At 45.0% G+C, this 26,365-nt stretch overlaps 1 protein-coding gene across 1 annotated transcript in view; it reads left to right on the forward strand.

Annotated features, from left to right (window-relative positions):
* NWD1 (NACHT and WD repeat domain containing 1) overlaps nt 1-16,795 on the forward strand; it is a 148,954-nt gene extending 132,159 nt beyond the window's left edge. Inside the window, exons 20-22 of the mRNA XM_077253121.1 lie at nt 4,143-4,693; nt 6,630-6,735; nt 15,372-16,795. Coding sequence (XP_077109236.1) covers nt 4,143-4,693; nt 6,630-6,735; nt 15,372-15,670 — 956 coding nt within the window. The 3' untranslated portion in view covers nt 15,671-16,795. The remainder of the gene's footprint in view (nt 1-4,142; nt 4,694-6,629; nt 6,736-15,371) is intronic.
* Nucleotides 16,796-26,365: the final 9,570 nt, after the last annotated feature.

A 26,365-nucleotide genomic window follows, 5' to 3' on the forward strand; every position in this document is an offset into this window, starting at 1 on the left:
GAGATGGCTGCGCTCTGTGATGTAGGCTCGGAGTGTTTTCTCTAGCGCATGAAAGCACTAAGAGGTTCGTTTGGTGCACCTAGCACCAGGTTGAGGGTAGCTATGGGACATGGGCGGGTCTTGCTACCCAAATACCTCACCTCTGGGTGTGGTTATCGCCTATATAATGAAGGTTGCTGTTTGGCACATGGTCTGTGTTTTGGGAGGGAGAAGGCCTCCTGTGTGTTTGGCTCCAGACCGAGCCTGAGTACTGGACACTAACCCAGCCAATGTGCCCACAGGCCTGGCGAAGCGGAGCCCTACTATAGACATTTTGTATTTTGTTTGCTGGATCTAAAGACTGTTTGTTTTTCTGCCTGGCTTCTGGGTTTATGAAGCAACTAGCTGTACTACCCGGCTTCGCCCGGGTTAATGACTGCTGTTAGCAAAATAGAATGTGTTAACAAAAATTTATTCTGCACACAAAAACCACAAAACAAATAGATAGAAATGTAATTATTAAAAGGCAAAAACTAAGCAAATAGAAGCATTTCACAACATATATTAGCTTTGTTATACTGAGAATGTCTTTGTTGCCTATATTAACCAATCAGAGCTCAGGTTAATTAACTGTAGCAAAATAGAAGCTGAGCTGTGATTGGTTGCTATTGGCAGCCTGATAAATCCCCAGCCAACAGGAAGCCCTCCCCCCTGGCAGTATATATTAGCTCACACATACACATAATAGACAGGTCATGTGACTGACAGCTGCCGTATTTCCTATATGGTACATTTGTTGCTCTTGTAGTTTGCTTATTAATCAGATTTTTATTTTTGAAGGACAATACCAGACTTGTGTGTGTTTTAGGGCGAGTTTTATGTGTCAAGTTGTGTGTGTTGAGTTGCGTGTGGCGACATGCATGTAGCGACTTTTGTGAGATGAGTTTTGTGTGGCGACATGCGTGTAGCAACATTTTGTGTATTGAGTTGCATGTGACAGGTTAGTGTAGCAAGTTGTGTGCAGCAAGATTTGTGCATGGCGAGTTTTGCGCGTGGCGAGTTTTATGTGTGGTGCATTTTGAGTATGTGCAAGTTTTGTGTGAGGCAACTTTTGCATGTGGTGCAACTTTTGTACATGTGGCAATTTTTCTGTGTGCAAGTTTTGCATGAGGTGAGTTTTCCATGAGGTGAGTTTTGCACGTGTGGCGAGTTTTGCGTGAGCCTAGTTTTGCATATGGCGAGTTTTGCATGTAGCGAGTTTTGAGTGGTGACTTTTGTGTTTCGACTTTTATGTGGCGAGGTTGGTGTGTGTGTGTGGTGAAATGTGTGCTGAGGGTGGTATATGTGTTCAAGCACGTGGTAGTGTGTGGCGCATTTTGTGTTTGTGTTCATATCCCCGTGTGTGGTGAGTATCCCATGTCGGGGCCCCACCTTAGCAACTGTACGGTATATACTCTTTGTCGCCATCGCTCTCATTCTTTAAGTCCTCATTGTTCACATCTGGCAGCTGTCAATTTTCCTCCAACACTTTTCCCTTCACTTTTTCCCCATTATGTAGATAGGAGCAAAATTGTTTGGTGAATTGGAACGCGCGGGGTTAAAATTTCACCTCACAACATAGCCTATGACGCTCTCGGGGTCCAGACGTGTGACTGTGCAAAATTTTGTGGCTGTAGCTGCGACGGTACAGATGCCAATCCCGGACATACACACATACATACATACACACATTCAGCTTTATATATTAGATATACCTGTATGTAATCTCCTGTATATAGTATATACCTGTGTGTCATCTCACCTATATATAGTATATATCTGTGTGTCATCTCCTGTATATAGTATATACCTGTATGTCATCTCCTCCTATACATAGCATATACCTGTGTCATCTCCTCCTGTATATACTATATACCTGTAGGTAATCTGCTCCTGTATATAGTATATACCTGTGTGTCATCTCCTCCTGTATATAGTATATACCTGTATGTCATCTCCTCCTGTATGTAGTATGTACCTGTATGTCATCTCCTCCTCTATATAGTATATACCTGTGTGTCATCTCTCCTGTATATAGTATATATCTGTGTGTCATCTCCTCCTGTATATAGTATATACCTGTGTGTCATCTCCCCTGTAAATAGTATATACCTGTGTGTCATCTCCTGTATATAGTATATAGCTGTATGCCATCTCCTCCTGTATTAGCCCTCGTTCACACGTTATTTGGTCAGTATTTTTACCTCAGTATTTGTAAGCTAAAATGGCAGCCTGATAAATCCCCAGCCAACAGTAAGCCCACCCCCTGGCAGTATATATTAGCTCACACATACACATAATAGACTGGTCATGTGACTGACAGCTGCCGGATTCCTATATGGTACATTTGTTGCTCTTGTAGTTTGTCTGCTTATTAATCAGATTTTTATTTTTGAAGGATACCAGACTTGTGTGTGTTTTAGGGCGAGTTTCGTGTGTCAAGTTGTGTGTGTTGAGTTGCGTGTGGCGACATGCATGTAGGGACTTTTGTGAGATGAGTTTTGTGTGGCGACATGCGTGTAGCAACTTTTTGTGTGTCGAGTTGCATGTGACAGGTTAGTGTAGCAAGTTGTGTGCAGCAAGTTTTGCGCATGGCGAGTTTTGCGCGTGGCGAGTTTTATGTGTGGTGCCTTTTGAGTATGTGCAAGTTTTGTGTGAGGCAACTTTTGCATGTGTTGCAACTTTTGTGCATGTGGCAATTTTTCTGCGTGTGGCAATTTTTCTGCGTGTGCAAGTTTTGCGTGTGGCGAGTTTTGCATGTGGAGAGTTTTGCGCGTGGCGAGTTTTGAGCGGCGACTTTTGTGTTTCTACTTTTATGTGGCGAGGTTGGTGTATGTGTGGTGAAATGTGCACTGAGGGTGGTATATGTGTTCGAGCACGTGGTAGTGTGTGGCGCATTTTGTGTGTGTGTTCATATCCCCGTGGTGGTGTGATTATCCCATGTTGGGGCCCCACCTTAGCAACTGTACAGTATATACTCTTTGGTGCCATCGCTGTCATTCTTTAAGTCCCCCTTGTTCACATCTGGCAGCTGTTAATTTGCCTCCAACACTTTTCCTTTCATTTTTTCCCCATTATGTAGATAGGGGCAAAATTGTTTGGTGACTTGGAAAGCGCGGGGTTAAAATTTCACCTCACAATATAGCTTTGACGCTCTCAGGGTCCAGACGTGTGACTGTGCAAAATTTTGTGCCTGTAGCTGCGACGCCTCCAACACTTTTCCTTTCACTTTTTCCCCATTATGTAGATAGGGGCAAAATTGTTTGGTGAATTGGAAAGCGCGGGGTTAAAATTTCACCTCACAACATAGCCTATGACGCTCTCGGGGTCCAGACGTGTGACTGTGCAAAATTTTGTGGCTGTAGCTGCTACGGTTCAGATGCCAATCCCGGACATACATACATACATACATACATACACACACACACACATTCAGCTTTATATATTAGATAAGCCCACATGAACTTTAAAGGAACAAGCCTCCTGTTTTCCTCTGGTCGCAACCAAGTGAGTAAAACCCCTACAGGGCTTCGAAAGAAAATACATCTAGCAAAATGGCGGTGTCACATGCGCAGCTGCTTCTATCTCGTACCAATAGACGCTACACTGCTGCCGCTGGAGCCATTTTGCTGCAGCCACATTTATTTCCTCCAGCAAAATGGTGGCAGTGCTTGCGCAGTAGCATCTGTCAGCATGCGCCGCCGCCGGCATCATTCATCCACAAGATGGAGTTTATTAACGAAGGAGTCATATACGTTCATCTTTAAGTGGTCTGTGTTCATTAATCAGCTGGGAGCAGTTCAGAAAAAGGGAGATAAAAGATTAAATTACCCGTCAGACCATCAGAATGAGCTCACTGACGGATTCTGTTACCTCTTTCTGCAGCCAGCAACAGACAGTGCAACACAAAGGCTGAAGAAGGCAAATAGTGCAAAACTATTAACAAAACCAAATAGCAAAAATACATTTTAGCCCCAAATGTTAGACAATCCCTTGTGTTATGGCTCAATACCATTCTCCATATAATGTATTTTATTGCAACCAAGTGTATAGAGAACACATGAGATCATACAATATCTGAAGATTAATATAATTACGGTAACATTATATTTAATGTCTTGCAGGTCGCATGACAGATATTTTGGAAGCTTCTTCAGAAGTATCCTGTCTGGAGATTGCAAATCGCAAGAGAATTTTGTTCTGTGGATTGACTTCAGGCACTGTGCTGGCATTTCCATTAGACCAAAGACAGGATGTTGCTTGCATTCCTCCTCCGGATCATGATTTACCTGTACTTTGTATATCTCTGAGCAAAGAAGAAAGCTACCTCGCTGTGGCTTACCAAGAGACTATTCTTCTGTATGAAGTAACAAAGGGAGACCCTCTTCCGATGCTCGATGGTCCCTTGTATTTAGTACATCCCAATATTCCAGGTTCCATAAGCAGAGTCGCTATCTTTGAAGACCAAAGGATTATTTATGGGATGGTAGGAGGAGAAATGGGTCTATTCAACCCTGGAGAAGATGACAACCACAAATTAGAGTCTCATGAAAGTAAAGTCACTTGCTTGGAGATTAGTACAAAGGAAATTTATGCACTTAGTGGTTGTGAAGACTCAGTTCAACGATTGTGGAATATGGAGGCAGGTGACTGGGAGCATGAGATGTGTTATAAGGTACTTATCATGACCTCTTATGGCACTTGTTTAACTTACAGCACAGCTTTAAATTGGGTTATAGATATTCAATCTCTTTTAAACCCCATGTAATAAGCCAGGCTTTGCGTTTTTGGTTTACAAGTTTCTGAAATTCATCTTTCCTGGCATTTTGGCCAACTACTTGACTAGTGCATAATTCTGCTTGTTACGTGCTTGGCTACAAACTTACTATGACACTGTACTGCTGCATAACTAAAGAGGCATATGCTATTTAGGACTTAGGAGTCAGAAAAATCAGTAAGAAAGAAACAAATATAACCAAGAAATTGAAGAATAGCAACCGGACAGAAGAAGCTTTGGCTGTCATACTTGAATCATCTACTATATAATTGTCTAAGGGTCACTTCCGTCTGTCTGTCCTTCTTTCTGTCACGGATATTCATTGGTCGCGGCCTCTGTCTGTCATGGAATCCAAGTCGCTGATTGGTCGTGGCAAAACAGCCACGACCAATCAGCGACGGGCACAGTCCGGCAGAAAAATGGCCGCTCCTTTCTCCCCGCAGTCAGTGCCCGCTCCATACTCCCCTCCAGTCTGCCCTCACACACGGTTAATCGCAGCGGTAACGGACCGCGTTATGCCGTGGTGTAATGCACTCATGCACTCCGTTACCGCTGCTATTAACCCTGTGTGGGCTGCGCAATGTACAACGTGGGCTGCGCAATGTACAACGTGGGCTGCGCAATGTACTACGTGGGCAGCGCAATATACAACGTGGGCTGCGCAATGTACTACGTGGGCTGCGCAATATACTACGTGGGCTGCGCAATGTACTGCGTGGGCTGCGCAATGTACTGCGTGGGCTGCGCAATGTACAACGTGGACTGCGTAATGTACAACGTGGGCTGCGCAATGTACAACGTGGGCTGCGCAATGTACTACGTGGGCAGCGCAATATACAACGTGGGCTGCGCAATGTACTACGTGGGCTGCGCAATGTACCGCATTGGCTGCGCAATGTACTGCATTGGCTGCGCAATGTACAACGTGGGCTGCGCAATGTACAATGTGGGCTGCGCAATGTACAATGTGGGCTGCGCAATGTACTACATGGGCGGCGCAATATACAACGTGGGCTGCGCAATGTACTACGTGGGCTGCGCAATGTACTGCGTGGGCTGCGCAATGTACTGCGTGGGCTGCGCAATGTACTGCGTGGGCTGCACAATGTACTGCGTGGGCTGCGCAATATTCTACGTGGGCTGTGCTATACACTACGCATACATATTCTAGAATACCCGATGCGTTAGAATCGGGCCACCATCTAGTGGCTTATGTTTATAAGTAAGACGATAATTTTTCAAATGGAACCTAATGCATCCTGATGGACCTCAAATGATTTATAATGAGGTCCATCACAAAAAACAAGCAACTTTGAATTGAACTTGATTACAAAAATCCGTTCTCAAGAACAAATTGATTTTTAATTTTATTATTTATTGCTCGTTACCTAAGTTACCATTCACCAACGCAGTCTAGCAGCGGTGGTCTGAAGCTGTCTGAATCATTGGAGTGCACTGTTAGCTCTTAATCTGGCAAGCTTTGGAGCGACTACCCTCCTCCGATGCTGCAAAGGCAAAGTATCATCTGTTTGCAACATCGGCAAGTGCAGCACTTTGGCACTGGTCCAAACTGGCACTCAAGCAGGTGCGCACTAAACCCAAATGGCAGGAAGACAGGAGGCTGTTAAGAAAATAAGAAAAACCTCTTTGAATGTACCAAAGTGTTTTTATGAAGCTATATTGTCAAGAATAATATTAAAAGTCTTTACACAAATGGGCAGGATTTCTATAAAAAGCAACATATGTATCAATAGCTATCTTTTTTTTTCCATATAATGTATGTATGCATGTTTAGGGAGAGAAGAGGTTAAATCTATTACTATGTTTCCCATAGGGATTCTTCTTCCAAGGTGTAGAATGTGCCTGCTTCTCACCAGATGACTCTTACATTTATACTGGATCTCAGGACAGAGCAGTCAAAGTGTGGGATGTATCAAATGGTGAGATTGTGATCTTTGTTTTCCCAAATCATCTGGGCTGTTAACAAATTACATATTTACATACATATTTACATTACATATTACATACATACAGTGGGGGAAATAAGTATTTGATCCGCTTGCTGATTTTGTAAGTTTGCCCACTGACAAAGACATCAACAGTCTCTAATTTTAAGGGTAGGTTAATTTTAACATTGAAAGATAGAATATCAAAAATAAAATCCAGAAAATCATTGTATAAATTATATAAACATATTTGCATTTTGCAGTGAGAAATAAGTATTTGATCCCTCTGGTAAACAAGATTTAATACTTGGTGGCAAAACCCTTGATGGCCAGCACAGTAGTCAGACGTTTTTTGCAGTTAATGATGAGGTTTGTGCACATTTCAGGAGGAATTTTGATCCACTCCTCTTTGCAAATCATCTCTAAATCATTAAGATTTTGAGGCTGTCACTTGGCAACTGGGAGCTTCAACTCCCTCCATACGTTTTCTATGGGATTAAGGTCTGGAGACTGGCTAGGCCACTCCATGAACCTTATTGTGCTTCTTTTTGAGCCACTCCTTTGTTGCCTTGGCTGTATGTTTTGGGTCATTGTCTTGCTGGAAAAACCAGCCACGACCCATTTTTAATGTTCTGGTGGAGGGTAAGAGGTTGTCACTCAGGATTTTACAGTATATGATTCCATCCATTCTCCCATTGATGCGGTGAAGTAGTCATGTGCCCTTAGCAGAGAAAGACCCCCAAAACATGTTTCCACTTCCATGCTGTCATGTCGGACGCTGTTCAGACCAGGTCATTCGACAGACAGCGGTAATTCCGCTTTTGACCACTGTGTGCTCATTGGCGTCGGCTAGATTTTATCTAGCTGGTCCGGGGTTAATTTACCTAATGCTCGGATTGGAAGCTGGGCCATGCCCATTGCCTTTAAATAGTTCTCCTGAACATTGGGCGTCGCCGATAATAGCTTCTGTCTTGTGCGTTGTTATCTTGGTCTGGAGTGGTGAGTTAGAAGTTGGAGTATCGTTGCTGGTGGTGTATTTCACTTTGTCTTATTTACTCCTTCCTATATTTGTATTTATTTTGCCCTGCGCATTTATAGTGTATTCCTGAGTGACTGCGGCGTGGTGTATATTTTCCATTATCCTTGTCTGTTCTAACTGTGGGTATTGGTGTATGATCTTTTCACTGGGTGGTGTGCGGTGGTTTCAGCTTAGGGTTGAAACAGGAGACAAGGCGAGGGTCGAGGAGTAGACATGCACACCATCAGTGTAAACTCTAGGTAGAGGGTCAGTCAGGATTTCCCTAGTCTGAGGGAAATTGCAGGGGCCCGGGTTATTAGCTCTTGCCCACCTAGTCTCCACGTGACATTATAATTGGCCTTTAAAACAAAAAAAACAAAAAAAAAAAGGGTTTCCTTTTTTTTTTGTTTGTTTTATCATGGATCCCATGACTTCCATAACCCGCCAGTTGGAGGTGCTGTCCCTACAGGTCACTGAGTTGTGGGGGGCAGTGCAGCAACAGAGACTAGCAGTATCTAATGTGCAAGCTGGAGCGACAGGTAGAGTTGCTGAGCCTAAGTTTCCTTTGCCTGAAAAATTTGCTGGGGAACGCAGTAAATTTGTTTCTTTTCGTGAAGCTTGCAAACAATATTTCCGTATGCGCCCGATCTCCTCAGGTAATGAGGCTCAGCGTGTGGGCCTGGTGTTGTCATTGTTAAGCGGGGATCCCCAAGCATGGGCGTTTTCTTTGCCATCTGATTCTGCTGCATTTGACTCTGTTGAGAGTTTTTTTTCCTTTCTTGGAAAAATTTACGACGAGCCAGACAGAATGGCTCTAGCAGAATCTAAGATACGCACTATTCGCCAGGGGGAGCAAGTTGCAGAGGATTACTGTTCTGAATTTCGTTGCTGGGCGATCGATACACAGTGGAATGATCCAGCGCTGCGGAGTCAGCTTATTCATGGAGTTTCTGGAAGGGTTAAAAAAGCCCTTCTGATGTACGAGACTCCTACTTCTCTAGATTCCGCTATGAGTCTGGTTGTCCGCATTGATCGCCGTTTGCGTCAGGGGGAGCATGAGACACCGCCTATGGGAGAGGGTTTAGGTTCACGTGTGGTTGCTGCAGGTGAGCCCACGGAGCCTATGCAAATCGCAGGGGTGTCACATGTGAAGCGTCGAGCCCCTGAGCTCAGGAAGCAGGGAGCCTGTTTTTACTGCGGTAAGACTGGTCATTTTATTAACATCTGTCCTTTACTGTCTAAGAAAGGCGCAACGGCGGAAAACTTCTAAGCTCAGAGGGTGTGGAGGAGACCAATCTGAGCTTATGTATATCCTCCATGGTGGTTTCTCAATGTATGCTCCCTGCTAAGGTTATAATCACTGGCAGTGAGCTGCCAATTACTGTGTTTGTGGATAGTGGTTCAGCCACAAATCTCATTGATGAGGAGTTTGCGCGCACAGCAGGTTTTAGGATTGAAAAACTGCCTCATCCTATCCGCGTGGTCACCATCAATGCTGCTCCTCTCTCACAGGGGGAGATTACTGAATTTGTGGCTGAGGTGAAACTCCACATTGGGGTTCTACATTCCGAGCAGGTTACATGTAAGGTGCTCAGGAATCTTCCTGCTCAGGTGGTTTGGGGTTTTCCATGGTTGTCTATGCACAACCCGGTAATTGACTGGAAAACTCAGGACATAATTCAGTGGAGTGAATTCTGCCAGGAGAATTGCCTGGCCACATGTGTGTCTGCTGTAACTTCAAGCGTTCCGGAGTCACTTCTGGATTTTGTGGATGTGTTCTCTGAGAAGGGTTGTTCAGAGTTGCCGCCACATCGCCCCTATGACTGTACTATCAGATTTAAACCAGGGGCCAAATTGCCTAAAGCAAGGATGTTTAACATCTCCGGTCCAGAGAGACAAGCATTAAAGGATTACATTGCTGAAAGTTTGAGCAAAGGGCACATCAGGCCTTCATCCTCGCCTGTGGCAGCAGGGTTCTTCTTCGTGAAGAAGAAAGATGGCGGATTACGCCCGTGTTTGGATTTCAGGGAATTGAACCAGATTACGGTTCGTGATCCATACCCTATGCCACTAATACCAGATTTGTTCAACCAGGTGGCAGGTGCTAAGTGGTTTACCAAGCTTGACCTCAGGGGGGCGTACAACCTCATAAGAGTCCGTCAAGGTGATGAGTGGAAGACGGCTTTTAATACCCCTGAGGGTCATTTTGAAAATTTGGTGATGCCATTTGGGTTGACTAACGCACCTGCAGTGTTCCAACATTTCATTAATGATGTGTTTTCGCATGTTTTGGGGAAATTCGTTATCGTGTACCTAGATGACATTCTCATATATTCTTGCGACCGTGATACTCATTTAGATCATGTCAGGCAGGTGTTACAGCTTCTCAGAGAGAATAAGCTGTATGCTAAACTTGAGAAATGTGTATTTTCTGTTCAAGAGTTGCCTTTCTTGGGTTATATTGTGTCTGCTTCTGGTTTTAAAATGGACGCCGCTAAGGTGCAAGCGGTGCTGCATTGGGAACGGCCTGATAACCTGAAAGCACTTCAGCGATTCCTTGGGTTTTCTAACTACTATAGGAAATTTATCAAGGATTTTTCCATCATTGCTAAACCGCTAACTGACATGACTAAAAAGGGTACCAATTTCTCCGTTTGGCCTGAGGCTGCTGTGCGCGCATTTGAATTTCTTAAGAACAGTTTTGTTTCGGCCCCCATTCTTGTGCAGCCAGACGTGTCGAAGCCTTTTTTTTTGTGGAGGTCGATGCGTCTGAGGTTGGTGTGGGAGCGATGCTGTCACAAGGCTCATCTTTGAGTGATTTGCGTCCATGCCCCTATTTCTCCAAGAAACTGTCGTCCGCCGAACCTAACTACGATATCGGCAACAGGGAGTTGTTGGCAATCAAGTTGGCCTTTGAGGAATGGCAACACTTCTTGGAGGGGTCGGTACATCAGGTTACTGTTATTACCGATCATAAGTATCTGCTGTATTTGGAGTCAGCCAAGCGTCTGTCTCCCAGGCAGGCTCGCTGGGCATTGTTTTTCACGTGGTTCAATTTTGTTGTCACTTACAGACCGGGGTCTAAAAACACTAAGGCAGATGCTCTATCCAGGTGTTTTCCGGGGGGAGAACCTCGGGAGGATCCAGTACCCATCCTCCAAAAGGGTGTTGTGGTTTCGGCTCTCACTACCGAGGTTAAGGCTGAGATTGCCGAGGGTCAGGAGGAGGTACCATCTGAGCTTCCCATCAACAAATCTTTTGTACCGCTTCATCTCCGCCTAAACGTTTTGGCGGAGCATCATGATGCTGTCCTGGCTGGCCACCCAGGGGTTAGAGGTACCTTGGAGTTGGTGTCTCGTCGGTTTTGGTGGCCCAAGATCCGACAAGACGTGGTCCCATACGTGTCAGCTTGTACCACATGCGCTAGGGCTAAGACGCCCCGCTCCCGTCCTGTTGGCACACTAATTCCTCTTGAGGTACCTAGTAAGCCATGGACGGAAATCTCCATGGATTTCATCACTGATTTGCCCTCCTCAGCTGGGAACACGGTCATCTTGGTGATTGTTGATCGGTTTTCAAAAATGTTGCACTTTGTGTCTTTGCCTTCGTTGCCTAACGCTTAGACTCTGGCTCAGGTATTTGTGCAGGAGGTGGTCAGACTTCATGGGGTTCCGTCTGACATCGTGTCTGATAGGGGTACTCAGTTTGTGGCAAAATTTTGGAAAGCATTTTGCTCACGGCTGGGGATCAAGTTGTCTCATTCTTCGGCGTTTCATCCTCAGTCAAATGGTCAGACTGAGCGTATGAACCAAAATTTGGAACAGTACCTACGCTGCTTTGTCTCTGATAACCAGGAGGAGTGGTCTACCTTTCTTCCTTTGGCTGAGTTTGTCATCAATAATCACCGCCAGGAGTCGTCTGGGGAGTCTCCGTTTTTTTGTGTTTACGGGCTACATCCTCAATTTTGTACTTTGAGTCAGAGGGGCTCTTCCGGCGTTCCGGAGGAGGACCAGTTAGGAGCACAATTGTCATCAGTCTGGAGGAGAGTTAAACAGCGCCTGTTGAGTGTGGGTGCTAGGTACAAACGTGTGGCTGACAGTAGGCGTGTGCCAGGTCTGGACCTGAGTGTGGATGACTGGGTGTGGTTATCCACAAAAAACATAAGACTCAAAATACCATCCCTTAAATTGGGTCCACGGTTTATTGGTCCATTTAGGGTCACCGCCGTCATTAACCCAGTAGCGTACCGATTGGAGCTTCCTACGGTGTATAAGATACACAACGTGTTCCACAGGTCTCTTTTAAAGAAGGTGGTGGGTTCTGTGGATGCGGCGCCTATGCCACCTCCAGTCTTGTTGGATGGTAATTTGGAATTTGAAGTCTCCAAGGTGGTGGACTCTCGTGTAGTGCGCCGCTCTTTACAGTACTTGGTACACTGGCGTGGTTATGGGCCTGAGGAGAGGTCCTGGGTACCAGCCTCCGACATTCATGCGGATCGGCTGGTCAGGTTTTTTCACCGTCGCCATCTGGACAAGCCGGGTCCTATAAGCCGTGAGGGCCCTGGGGTCCCTCGTAGAAGGCGGGGTACTGTCATGTCGGACGCTGTTCAGACCAGGTCGTTCGACAGACAGCGGTAATTCCGCTTTTGACCACTATGTGCTCATTGGCGTCGGCTAGATTTTATCTAGCTGGTCCTGGGTTAATTTACCTAATGCTCGGATTGGAAGCTGGGCCATGCCCATTGCCTTTAAATAGTTCTCCTGAACATTGGGCGTCGCCGATTATAGCTTCTGTCTTGTGCGTTGTTATCTCGGTCTGGAGTGGTGAGCTAGCTGTTGGAGTATCGTTGCTGGTGGTGTATTTCCCTTTGTCTTATTTACTCCTTCCTATATTTGTATTTATTTTGCCCTGCGCATTTATAGTGTATTCCAATCCTGAGTGACTGCGGCGTGGTGTATATTTTCCGTTATCCTTGTCTGTTCTAACTGTGGGTATTGGTGTATGATCTTTTCACTGGGTGGTGGGCGGTGGTTTCAGCCTAGGGTTGAAACAGGAGACAGGGTGTGGGTCGAGGCCTAGACTTGCACACCATCAGTGTAAACTCTAGGTTGAGGGTCAGTCAGGATTTCCCTAGTCTGAGGGAAATTGCAGGGGCCCGGGTTATTAGCTCTTGCCCACCTAGTGTCCCCGTGACACATGCTTGACAGTGAGGACTGTGTTCTTTGGGTCATAGGCAGTATTTCTCTTCCTCCAAAGATGGGGAGTTGAGTTAATGCCAAAGACCTCAACTTTTGTCTTATCTGGCCACAGCACCTTCTCCCAATCACTCATAGCATCATCCAGGTGTTCATTGGCAAACTTCAGATGAGCCTGCACATGTGCCTTCTTGAGCAGCGGGACTTTGTGGTCACTGCAGGGTTTTAAATCTTTACGGCGTAATGTGTTACCAATGGTTTTCTTGGTGACTGTGGTCCCAGCTGCCTTGAGATCATTAACAAGTTTCCCCGTGTAGCATAAGGCTGATAACTCACCTTCCTCATGATCAAGGATACCCCACAAGATGAGATTTTGCATGGTTCCCAGTTATTTTGTATTTCTTCCATTTTCTTGCTATTGCACCAACAGTTGTCTCCTTCTCAACAGGGTCATACTTATGGTTTTGTAGCCCATTCCAGCTTTGTGCAGGTCTATGATCTTGTCCCTGACATCCTTATAAAGCTCTTTGGTCTTGCCCGTGTTGTAGAGGTTAGAGTCTGATTAATTGAGTCTGTGGACAGAAGTCTTTTATAAAGTTGACTTTGTAAGACAGATGACTTTAATGCAGGCAATGAGTTGATTAGGAGTGTCTAACTGGTCTGTAGGAGCCAGAACTCTTAATGGTTGGTAGGGGTGTGAGGGAGGGCCAGGGCCATAGTCGTGGCTGAGACTATCTGCTTACATGCGCCCTGACCTCCTGCCACATGCAAGCAATGTCTCCTTTTTTGTGTACCTTCAACCACATTCATCTGCAGCATCAGGGTTCCATCTGAGCGGCTGGGGCTTTGCTGCTGGTGTTGTTGCGCAAAACGAAACAGAGTTTACGTTCAACTTTAAACAAATAACTTTACTTTCTTCTCTTCGCAGCACATCCTTATTACATACAACGTCAGCATAGGGTTCCAAACAGTCCTCATTCTCCACTTTCCCTGCGCTTCTTTCTACTGCCTTCAGTACGTGCCCAGGTCCTACCGCCTCTTGTGGTAACGCAGCATCCTCCCTGTTCAGACTCATTGCACCTAGGAGTTCTCTCGTACGTTTGGCGCCTGAGGACATCAGCCCATGCGTTGAGCTGCCACATGATGAGCCACCTATGTTCCCTTACTGTCTGGACCTTCAATGTAGCCTCCACTCCACCACTGCTGTCACACTGCTGCTTGGCTGTACTTCTGCCTCACTGGGCCCTGGATGGCTAGGTTCCTTGCCTTAAACGTTGCGGGGCCCACTGTGTTGCCCCAGGCCTAGGGCCCTCTGGGACTGTCTGGGCTCTTTGGCCCCCTCCTGAGCTGTCTCAGCTCCCTGGCTTTTCTCAACACTTTCAGGAAATGCTCCTGTCTTAACGACAGCTGGCCCCTCCTATATTAACTAGTTACTATACTAAGCTTCTATTACCTAATCCTACTGTGCCTCATCTAATGTCCCAATTAAGGTACTGCACTTTCCCTAAGTAACCATCTTCATTAAACAGTATATACATAAAGACAATATATAAATATATGTACATTACAGCACTAGATACGGCATTTAAGTACAACAGCAAACATCATTTAGTACTAGCTTCAACCAGGACGTCCTTAAAGGGGTGGGGGCATATACCAATCTCTGTCACCCCTTACAGGGGATCAAATACTTATTTCTCACTGCAAAGAGCAAATACATTTATATAATTTATACAATGTGATTTTCTGGATTTTATTTTTGATATTCTATCTCTCAATGTTAAAATGAACCTACCCTTAAAATTATAGACTGTTCATGTCTTTGTCAGTGGGCAAACTTACAAAATTAGCAAGGGATCAAATACTTATACCACTGTAATTATAAATATGGGCTGGTTATACCCTTGTGCCAGTGTCGGACATGGGTGCCAAAGAGCCACCAGTAATATTGACTTTTGAGTCCCACTGTTCAGCTACATGTAAATATTACATTACCCTCTTTCACAAATTTACCTCTGCTTCTATACGATAATAGTCTGAGGAGTTTATTACACGAATGATCAGATACTGGCTTTGTTTGTACATTCTGAATCATGTGCATTGTGCTGACTACTTCTCATATATAGTTGGTAAGGATCCCACACCTGCAAAGGGGCCCTCCAGGGAGAATGACCTGTTACCCCATGGGCCAGTCCGAGCTTGCTTACTCCTCATTCTGGTCTATCATGTGTCCAAGAACCATTGCTCTTTAAAGATTGAATGCATCAGAGCAAGGCACTAGGATGGCCCACAAGACAATAAGATTGTCATTAATTTATATTGCTGCCCAAGATTACTTAAAAAACCTAATTCACACTGTTCGTACCCATATAGTATTTGGGAATGTATGTCTAATTATGCTATCTGTTGTCAAACAGGTTCTTTGCTTGCAGTACAATATGTCTATGCAACCATCACTCGTCTTGTCTCCACGCCTGATGGATTTATAGGAACCACAAGACTCGGGTATGTGATTCAGGAGAAATTTCAGTGCCCACATATTGTAAGTCCCCTGTACAATCCATTACAGAACATCAAGGCTACATGCACTGTGAAGTCCAAGAAAATCAAGGATGCCAGTAACAAGACTGTTCAATCAGTGGAAAAACCAGGGAAGAAATGGTGGAAATGCAAGGAAGAAACGGCTAAATCTTCACAAATATGCCACATTGTCTAACTTTCTTAGTTAAGGAGCTGCTGCAGAATTTTTGGAAAAATGATTTAAAAGACAATGTGACCTCAAAGGACATCTTATAAGCACAAATTTACATGCTTTATAAAGATCATATGTATAACTTATTAGTCATGGAAATTGAAATCACAGGATGGGTAGATATGTTATTGATATGCAAATTATGAAAAAATGAAAACAAAGTTTTCAAAACAATCGATTTATTCAGTATCACTTATGAGTGCCACGCACATAAATCCTGGCACTTACATGCCGTGGATGCTACCAATGAGGCTATCAACGGTTATGTGGGGAATGTTCTGCCATGCTGAATGTACTTAGGCACTAAAATCATCAAGATCCACTGCTGGCAACTCCCTTTACAATTGCTGACCAATGACATCTCAGATGTGCTCAATGGGAGACAAGTCCGGAGACACTGCAAGCCATGGTAGTACGTTTAAGCACTTAATAAATGAGAGAGAGGATTACTAACTGGCTAAGGACAGAGGAAAACATTGCTTATTATGAACTAGTGCTCAGTCAGTTCTCAGATAGCCTCTTATTTCAGGAGAATTTTGTAGTATTGTTAAATTAAAAGCACTGTTTTTAATGGATATTAAGCACTTATTTCTCATAATTTAACTTATTGTTTTCAACGCCAATATCGTGCATGAGGTAATGTCTTGGGAGACCCTTTTTACCTTTGATCACAAAACCTGGACCTGGAATCAAACAAAGAATGATCTTTAGAGAAGACCAAATATTTTTTTTCAAAATGTGAGATGTGAAGTGCCAAGGCGGTACAACATCCATTTATTGTCATGTTCAGTTGTGGTCAGACCCCACCAACCATAAAGTGATGATGTTATATCATAGTTATTTGCCATTAGAGATATGAAAAGCCCTTTAATGTATACAACCACAAAGAAAAAAAACTATTTCTTCAAAAGGTTGGTAAAGTTGTAAGCTTTAGTCATTTAACGGGAAATTTGTAAAGCTTATCATAAGAAAAAAAAGGAGTATTAAAGGGTTTTCCACTTTCAGTAATGTGGACCCCAAATACTCTAAAATATCTAAATTATAGGACAGAACAGGTACTCAACCACCTTGGGTCCAATGCCAGTCACCTGCCACTGCTTTGGTCTCTGTGTTTTGGCTGCAGCAATGACATCACATCAACAAGCAGGCATCACCACTGTAGTCAATGGTTGAGGTCAGCAGCTCATGCTGCTTACCTCAGCACAGCTGCTAAGCTCCATGATTGATACAACAGTGATGCCCGCTGTTGATGTGATGACACCGCTACACTCAAAACACTGAGACCTGAGCAATGCTAGGGAGTCAGAGCTAAACCTGAGGGCTCTTTTTATTATTTCCAATATTTTACAGTGTTTGGGGTCAATGTTCCTGAAAGTGGACAACTCCTATTAAGATCATTCCAAGTATTTAACCCCTTAACCCCCAAGGGTGGTTTGCACGTTAATGACCGGGCCAATTTTTACAATTCTGGCCACTGTCCCTTTAAGAGGTTATAACTCTGGAACGCTTCAACAGATCCTGATGATTCTGAGAATGTTTTCTCATGACATATTGTACTTCATGATAGTGGTAAAATTTCTTTGATATTAACTTTGTTTATTTGTGAAAAAAACAGAAATTTGGCGAAAATGTTGAAAATTTCGCAATTTTCCAACTTTTAATTTTTATGCCCTTAAATCACAGAGATATGTAACACAAAATACTTAATAAGTAACATTTATCACATGTCTACTTTACATGAGAATAATTTTGGAAATAAAATTTAGTTTTGTTAGGGAGTTATAAGGGTTAAAAGTTGACCAGCAATTTCTCATTTTTACAACACCATTTTTTTTTAGGGACCACATCACATTTGAAGTCACTTTGAGGGGTCTATATGATAGAAAATACCCAAGTGTGACACCATTCTAAAAACTGAACCCCTCAAGGTGCTCAAAATCACATTCAAGCAGTTTAATAACCCTTCAGGTGTTTCACAGGAATTTTTGGAATGTTTAAAAAAAATGAACATTTAACTTTTTTTCACAAAAAAATTATTTCAGTTCCAATTTGTTTTATTTTACCAAAGGTAACAGGAGAAATTGGACCAAAAAAGTTGTTGTACAATTTGTCCTGAGTACGCCGATACCCCATATGTGGGGGTAAACCACTGTTACGGCGCATGGCAGAGCTCGGAAGGGAAGGAGCGCCATTTGACTTTTCAATGCAAAATTGACTGGAATTGAGATGGGATGCCATGTCGAGTTTGGAGAGCCCCTGATGAGCCTAAACATTGAAACCCCACAAAGGGGCACCATTTTGGAAAGTAGACCCCCTAAGGAACTTATCTAGATGTGTGGTGAGCACTTTGACCCACCAAGTGCTTCACAGAAGTTTATAATGTAGAGCTGTAAAAATAAAATATCATATTTTTTTGCAAAAATGATCTTTTCGACCCCAATTTTTTATTTTCCCATGGGTAACAGAAGAAATTGGACCCCAAAAGTTGTTGTGCAATTTTTCCTGAGTACGCTGATACCACGATATGTGGGAGTATACCACTGTTTGGATGCATGGTAGAACTCGGAAGGGAAGGAGCGCCAATTGACTTTTCAATGCAAAATTGACTGGAATTGAGATAGGACACCATGTCGCGTTTGGAGAGCCCCTGATGTACCTAAACATTGAAACCCCTCAAATGTGACACCATTTTGAAAAGTAGACCCCTAAGGAACTTATTTAGATGTGTTGTGAGAACTTTGAACCCCCAAGTGTTTCACTACAGTTTATAACGCAGAGCCGTGAAAATAAAAATTATTTTTTCTTTTCACAAAAATTATGTTTTAGCCTTCAGTTTTGTATTTTCCCAAGGGTAACAGGAGAAATCGGACCCCAAAAGTTGTTGTCCAATTTGTCCTGAGTATGCTGATACCCAATATGTGGGGGGGAACCATCGTTTGGGCGCATGGCAGAGCTCGGAAGGGAAGGAGCGCCGTTTGGAATGCAGACTCAGATGGATTGGTCTGCAGGCGTCACGTTGCATTTGCAGAGCCCCTGATGTACCTAAACAGTAGAAACCCCAAACAAGTGACCCAATATTGGAAACTAGACCCCCAAAGGAACTTATCTAGATGTGTTGTGAGAACTTTGAACCCCCAAGTGTTTCGCTACAGTTTATAACGCAGAGTCGTGAAAATAAAAAATCATTTGTTTTTCATTTAGCCCCCCAAATTTTTATTTTCCCAAGGGTAACCAGAGAAATTGGACCCCAAAAGTTGTTGTCCAATTTGTCCCGAGTACGCTGATACCCCATATGTTGGGGTAAACCCCTGGTTTGGCGCACGGGAGAGCTCAGAAGGGAAGGAGCACTGTTTTACTTTTTCAACGGAGAATTGGCTGGAATTGAGATCTGACACCATGTTGCGTTTGGAGAGCCCCTGATGTGCCTAAACAGTGGATACCCCCAATTCTAACTGAAACCCTAACCCAAACACACCCCTAACCCTAATCCCAACCCTAACCATAACCCTAACCCGAACATGCCCTTAACCCTAATCCCAACCACACTCCTAACCCCAACACACCCCTAACCCTAATCCCAACCCTAACCACACCCCTAACTCCAACACACCCCTAACCCTAATCCCAACCGTAAATGTAATCCAAGCCCTAACCCTAAATTTAGCCCCAACCCTAACCCTAACTTTAGCCACAACCCTAACTTTAGCCCCAACCCTAACTTTAGCCCTAACCCTAACTTTAGCCCCAACCCTAACCCTAACTTTAGCTCCAACCCTAACCCTAACTTTAGCACCAATCCTAACCCTAACTTTAGCCCCAACTCTAACCCTAACTGTAGTCCCAACCAGGTACGGACTGGGGCTGAAATTCAGCCCTGGCATTTGAAATTACACAGCCCCATGCGGTCCCCATCCCCAAGCACCGGATGGGATATATTACTAATATTTCCCTGGATGGTGGAAAGCAAGATTTACTGCAAGACCAATATTTCTAATGTTCCCTATGGCTGGCTGGCACTTTGTCACACCTCTTAACAGTATGGGTGTCTTGAGAACACTGATTCTGTTAACAACATAGCAGACAATGCAGCCCACGACCAGACAGGCCCTTCTGGCATTTGCCAGAATTGCCCTATGGCCAGTCCGGCCCTGGTCCCAACCCTAACTGTAGCCCTAACCCTAACTTTAGTTCCAACCGTAACCCTAACTTTAGCCCCAACCCTAACCCTAACCCTAACTTTAGCACCAACCCTAACCCTAACTGTAGTCCCAGCCCTAACTGTAGCCCTAACCCTAACTTTAGCCCCAACCCTAACCCTAACTTTAGCCCCAACACTAACCCTAACTTTAGCCCCAACCTTAACCCTAACTTTAGCCCCAACCCTAACGGGAAAATGAAAATAAATACATTTTTTTCTTTTATTATTTTTCCCTAACTAAGGCGGTGATGAAGGGGGGTTTGATTTACTTTTATAGCGGGTTTTTTTAGTGGATTTTTATGATTGGCATCGGTCACACACTAAAAGACGCTTTTTATTGCAAAAAATAGTGTTTGCGTCTCCACATTTTGAGAGCTATAATTTTTCCATATTTTGGTCCACAGAGTCATGTGAGGTCTTGTTTTTTGTGGGACGAGTTGACATTTTTATTGGTACGATTTTTGGGCACGTGACATTTTTTGATCACTTTTTATTCCGATTTTTGTGAGTCAGAATGACCAAAAACCAGCTATTCATGAATTTCTTTTTTTTTTTTTTTTTGGGGGGGGGGGGGGGGCGTTTATATTCTTTGGGTCAGTACGATTACAGCGATATCTCATTTATATAATTTTTTTATGTTTTGGCGCTTTTATACGATAAAAACTATTTTATATAAAAAAAAAATATTTTTGCATCGCTTTATTCAGAGGACTATCACTTTCTTATTTTTTCATTGATGATGCTGTATAGCAGCTCGTTTTTTGCGGGACAAGATGATGTTTTCGATGGTACCATGGTTATTTATATCCGTCTTTTTGATCGCGTGTTATTCCACTTTTTGTTCGGCTGTATGATAATAAAGAGTTGTTTTTTTTTCCTTTTTTTTTTACAGTGTTCACTGAAGGGGTTAACTAGTGGGACAGTTTTATAGGTCGGGACGTTAAGGAAGCCGCAATACTAAATATGTGTTTGTTGTTTTGTGTTTTTTTATTTAAAGAAATGTATTTATTGGAACAATATACTTTTTTTTTTTTCATTATTTATGATTTTTTTTTTTTTTTTACACAAGTAAATTTTTTTTTTTTTTACTTTGTCCCATTGTGGGACATCATGTTAAAGTGTCAGATTGCTGATCTGACACTTTGCACAGCACTGTGTCAGATCAGCAATCTGACAGGCAGTGCTGCAGGCTTGCCGGCGCCTGCTCTGAGCAGGCACTTGCAAGCCACCTCCCTGCAGGACCCAGCAGGAGCCCCGCGGCCATTTTGGATCCGGGGCTTGCAGGGAGGAGGACGTAGGAGACCCTCTAAACAACGCGATCACATCGCGTTATTCCAAGGGTCTCAGGGAAGCAAGCAAGGAGCCCCCTCTCTGCGCGATGCTTCCCTATGCCACCGGAACGCTGCAATCATGTTTGATCTCAGTATTCCGGGGTTTAATGTGCCGGGAGCAGTCCGTGACTGCTCCTGGCACATAATGCCGGATGTCAGCTGTGATAATCAGCTGACACCCAGCGGCGATCAGCCGCGCTCCCCCCATGAACGCAGCTGATCGCCTATGACGTACTATCCCATCCCTGGGAATTAAGTCCCAGGTCACCTCGACGGAATAGTACATCATATGGGATTAAGGGGTTAAAGAATTAAAAAAATGTTTTCCTATATTCGCTTCAAAAGTCTTTTATTGGAATCAATTCGTAAATAAAATATTTCAAGACACAAAGAAAGGATAACAGGAATAACAGCAGAAATTGGCCTTAAAAGGTTTATCTGGGACTATTTTATTTTTTCCTGTGGGTCTAAGAACTAACAAGCAGGTTGCTAACTACAAGCCTGTTGTCCCTGGCACCAATCTCTACTGGCTTAGAGCAGTCATGGACAACTCGTCAGTGATTCTGCAAATTCTGCTGATGTCAGGACAATCTGCTGATGTCTCTTTTGCTCTGCTCTTTTGATGGGACACGACTGCCAATGTCATCCAGATTCACAGCTGGCTCCCCGCTGCGAGCGGGGAGTAGGCTGTGAGTCAGCATGAGGTCGACAGTCACGCCCCATCAACAGAGCAGCCCCGAAGAGGAAGATCTGCACTGTTGATGTGAGGTCAAATGAAGAAGCAGAATTTCCAGCAGCAGCGGTCCATGACTTTTCTGAGATGGCACCGGACAGAACAGGCAGTTCTTAAACTCATGAGAAAAAAATAAAATAGTTCTAGAAAACCATTTTAAGAATATAATTAAACTAGTTGAATACCAGTGGCTTTGCTAGCGGAAAATATGTTAAATTGTTGGTTATGGTAGCTAAAGTAAAATTTTCAGTGTCACCCTGAAATTGACGTTTTCAGAGTGCTACAGTAACATTTTGTTCCACTTTAAATTTTAATTATTTTGGCATTTTACTAATTTGTCGTAACATTGATGTGAACAACAACTTTTTTTTTATTTCACCATTTTTATTGATATTACATATTCAATGCATATTATGTAGTATTTTCTACTGCAACTATTATTTGAACTATTTTTTATCAAATGAAAATGTATGCACCTTACATAAACATATAAAACATTTACACCCAATTAACAACATAGTGAAACCTTTACCTCCAACCTCCAGTGTAATCTATAAGTAGTTCACGGACAAAAGAGTAAAATTGGGTTACAGTTAAACATCTATCTATTGTAGTGCTTTTTGGTAAACAATGTTTCTGGTTTTACCTTCAGGTGCATATATGAAAAGATTTTGGGGTTTCCCACTCTAGAGCAAGCAACGTACAACTGTCCATGTGAAAAACACGGGCTCTCCAAATTAATGCCGGCTACTTTAAGTGATTGACCTTGTGCTTTGTTTATAATCATAGCAAATGCAATTCAGATTGAGAACTGCAAACGCTTAAAACTGAAGGACATTTCGCTTGGTAGCAAAGGAATATGCGGAATGAAAACATTTGCTCTCTTAGAGTTTCCCATAAGAATAGTGGCTTCAATAACATTGGGCATGAGACTCTTAATGCACAATCTTGTACCGTTACACATTTTTGGTGGGTTAAGGTTCCGAAGAAAAATTATTGTGGCTCCTATTTTTAAAGTGAGCTTATGCGGTGACACTCCAGGAAGCTCCAAAGAATTCAGGAACTCCAATGGATACATTACAGCTTGTTCACTTTCCATGACGGAATCAATGGACATGTATGTGGTCGCTAGACCAGGCAGCCTTCCCTGAATTAGTAGATTTATGGAGCTGACACTATCATTTTTAGGCGCTAGGATTGTGCAGCGCCCCAGAGTCCTGGTCGTTGCAGTATCATGGCTCAGCCACTAAGGGGGGCCATGGTGCGTTCGATGGCACGGAAGGAGTTCTCTGAGCAGGTATCACAGACACCAATATATTTCACAGCTGGGCCTCCGGGGGGAGCTAAGGGTGCTATTCATTAGGCCACTCCCCACCATAGTGGGTAAACTGGGGGTCAGGCAGGAAGTTAGAGAGAACGCTGACGGGATTGAACGGAGCAACACCCTGTGGCAGGGGGTGTTGTGAAGGGAGAGACTGTAGGGTCTCTGCCAGGGGTGGGATCCTGGCAGAGGCTTGGCATGGAAAGAACGTAACGGGTCCGCGCAGGCTCCTGGAAGCGGCGGGACTCAGGAAAGGACTAGAAGCGAGATAGATTGTGCTGAGTGAGAAACGAAATCAAGCGAAAGGAGATACCAGTGAGGGTTGTGCTGAAAGAGGCAGCACCTTACTGAGGCGCACTACCGGTGGCCGGAACGCCGAGGAGGTAAAGAGTTTCAAGCCATACCTCAGACCTACGGCAGGGCAGTTAGCTTGAGGCGGACTGTCTCACGCATCACCCAGGAAGGCAAAGGGGGGGTACCAACAGGAGAGGGGCGCAGATAGAGTCCCGGAAGATCTCCGAGCCTCCCCGTCATACGGGTGCGTTCCTACCATAGTATCTGGAGGGACGAGGAAGATCATTGCGAATTAAGTTGTTGTGAGGGAACACGAGAAACAGACACAACAGTTGTGGGGTACTTTCCGTAAGCACAGCAGGGAAGGACTGCAACACATAGCGCTAGAAGGAAGGCACCGATTTCCACCTGCAAGGAGAGCTCTGGAAGTGCCATTGGACCGGCCGGACTTGCGCAGCCTGGTGAGCCGTATTCCGGACTGAGGACCCAGAGAGCTTCAGTAAAGAGGTAAAGAGACTGCAACCTGGTGTCCTCGTTATTTACCGCGACCTGCACCCCACAACTGCACCGCTACAACATCACTTATTGTACCGGACGTCCCCCACTGACGGACAGGGCCACGGACCGGGTCTAGCCACCGTGACAACCCCAGGACTGAGACCTAGAGGCCCGGCTCCGGGTACCCCTCGGCCCTGCGGCGGTGTGGGGGCGCTCCAACTTGGCGTCACGAACAGGATCTACTTAAGCCTGAAGAATCAGGTCATGTGTGCCTAGAGACTGTGATTTATTGTGCTTGGACTGTACTTTATTGCAAGACTGTGTGCTGTGCCAGTTGCCGCCAAAATCCGCCGCCATTGCAGCGCTGAGGAGAGCGCAGGAAGAGAAGAAGGGCGTGGAGTGGGCGTAGACAAGCTGGAGAGCGCGAAGGATAATGGCCGCCCAGTCTAAATATTTCTGTGCAGTGAGGACGTGTCCGTCAGCAGCAGAGATCCGCCTCCTGATCCTTAATGGGGGGCGGAGGCAGAGAAAACGAAACTGCTCACGCAGGAGAGAGCGGGAAAAAGACCAGGAAGCGACCCACGTGGAGGACGCTATGGCCAGCAGCTCCGAACCCGACAGCGGGGTTGAAGTGGAAATCTCCCCTGACTACCCGGACGAGCCCAGCAGCCTGTCCTCTGTGGATAACACCAAATTCCTGAGAGCCGAGATGGAGGATTTATATACCCGGCTCCTCCAACTGAATGTGAGAGTCCAGGCCCCGCATCAGGCGGTGCCGGCAGCGGGTTCCCGGACATCGGAGGAACCAGCGGGATCTGTTGCGGAAAGTGGATCCGTACCGGTGAGTGAGTCCCCCGGTCCTGCCCCACCAGCCGAGGGTGTGTTAGTGGGTCCCGTAGCAGCACCGCCTCTCCCGGGGACCCATAGACTTCAGCGCCTGTTACCATGGGAGGAAGCCACGGGCATGGAACACCGTATGCGAGCCCCTATCACCCCTACTCCCTTGCCGTGTGAGGTCAGTGCGGAGCGCACGGTGTGCCGCTGGGTGAACCCTGGATCCAATCTCATGGGGTTCCCCGGGGTGGAGACCCAGAAGGGAGAAATGGTACAGGCCCTAAGCTGGGAAGAATATCAGACCCAGCTAGAACAGCGGTGGCAAGAGGAAGAGAGAATACATCAGGCCAAACGGGAAGCCTACCATCAAAAAGATTTGGCGGTTAAGGATCGGGCCCGCAAGGACCCCACCACCCATCAGGCCCCGCGCAGGCAGGGCATTGTCACCATCTTCAAGCTCCAAGGAGGCTGGGGCTTTATCAAGGAACCGGGGCTGTATGCGGAAGTCTTTGTCAATCGCCGGGATGTGGAGTCGCACCTCAGAGAAGGTCACCCGGATCGGGACCTCTACCCGGGGGACAGCGTTACCTACACCCGGCACTTTGGAGAGAAGGGGTGGTTTGCTCTGAATGTGTACAAGCAGGAGAGGCCAGCCCCTGTAGCCAAGGTGTCACCGTGTGATCGATCTGAAGCCACTCCGGTTGCCTCCACCTGCCTGGCTGCGGAACCTGGAGCCCGCAGGTTGATCACCGCCACCACAGCAGTGGCCAAGGGAGTGCCTCTTCGGGTGGTTGAGACTCCTGAGGAGCCAGCACAGAGAGCAGTGGGAACCCAGACCTTCATCGCTGCGCACGATCTGGTCATACAACAGACCCGAACACATGGGGTGTACCTGGCAGTAGGAGTGGATCTGAACCCTGAACTGCAGGGATCCACCTGCCGGGTGGCGCCTCGTGGGAAGTTTTGAAAGTGCTATCATTGGATGGAAAATGTAAATAGTTAACTGTTCATTCCTTTAACTGTTCCTGTTTGCTGCTAAACCCGCCCAGGGTTAATGGATCCCTCTGTTGACCCGGGATCCTCTTTGTTTGTTCTTCTTTTCCTGAAGTTTATACAAGTTCTAAAGTTACACGAACTGCAGTAATCATGGACTGTGCATGATTCAAACTTTCTTTTGTAAATAGTTTGCACTTTCTTAAAGGTGCTCCATACTGGTTTTAGCCAAGGACACTTTGCGAAGATATTTGCCCTATTTGTTTGAGCCAAAGACACTTTGTGAAGATACCTTTCCTACCGGTTCTAGTTAAAGACACTTTGCGAAGATACCATGCCGGAACCTTTGCATGGACTGGTAGGCTGAGAAGACGAGCTACCTTAGAAAGACTTGGTCTCCTCTTAAAGGGGATGTGAGAAATTGAACTTGAGAGAGATACTGTTGCAGAACAGTAAT

The sequence above is a fragment of the Ranitomeya variabilis genome, chromosome 1 (assembly GCF_051348905.1).
Source record: "Ranitomeya variabilis isolate aRanVar5 chromosome 1, aRanVar5.hap1, whole genome shotgun sequence".
In the NCBI taxonomy this organism is placed as follows: domain Eukaryota; kingdom Metazoa; phylum Chordata; class Amphibia; order Anura; family Dendrobatidae; genus Ranitomeya; species Ranitomeya variabilis.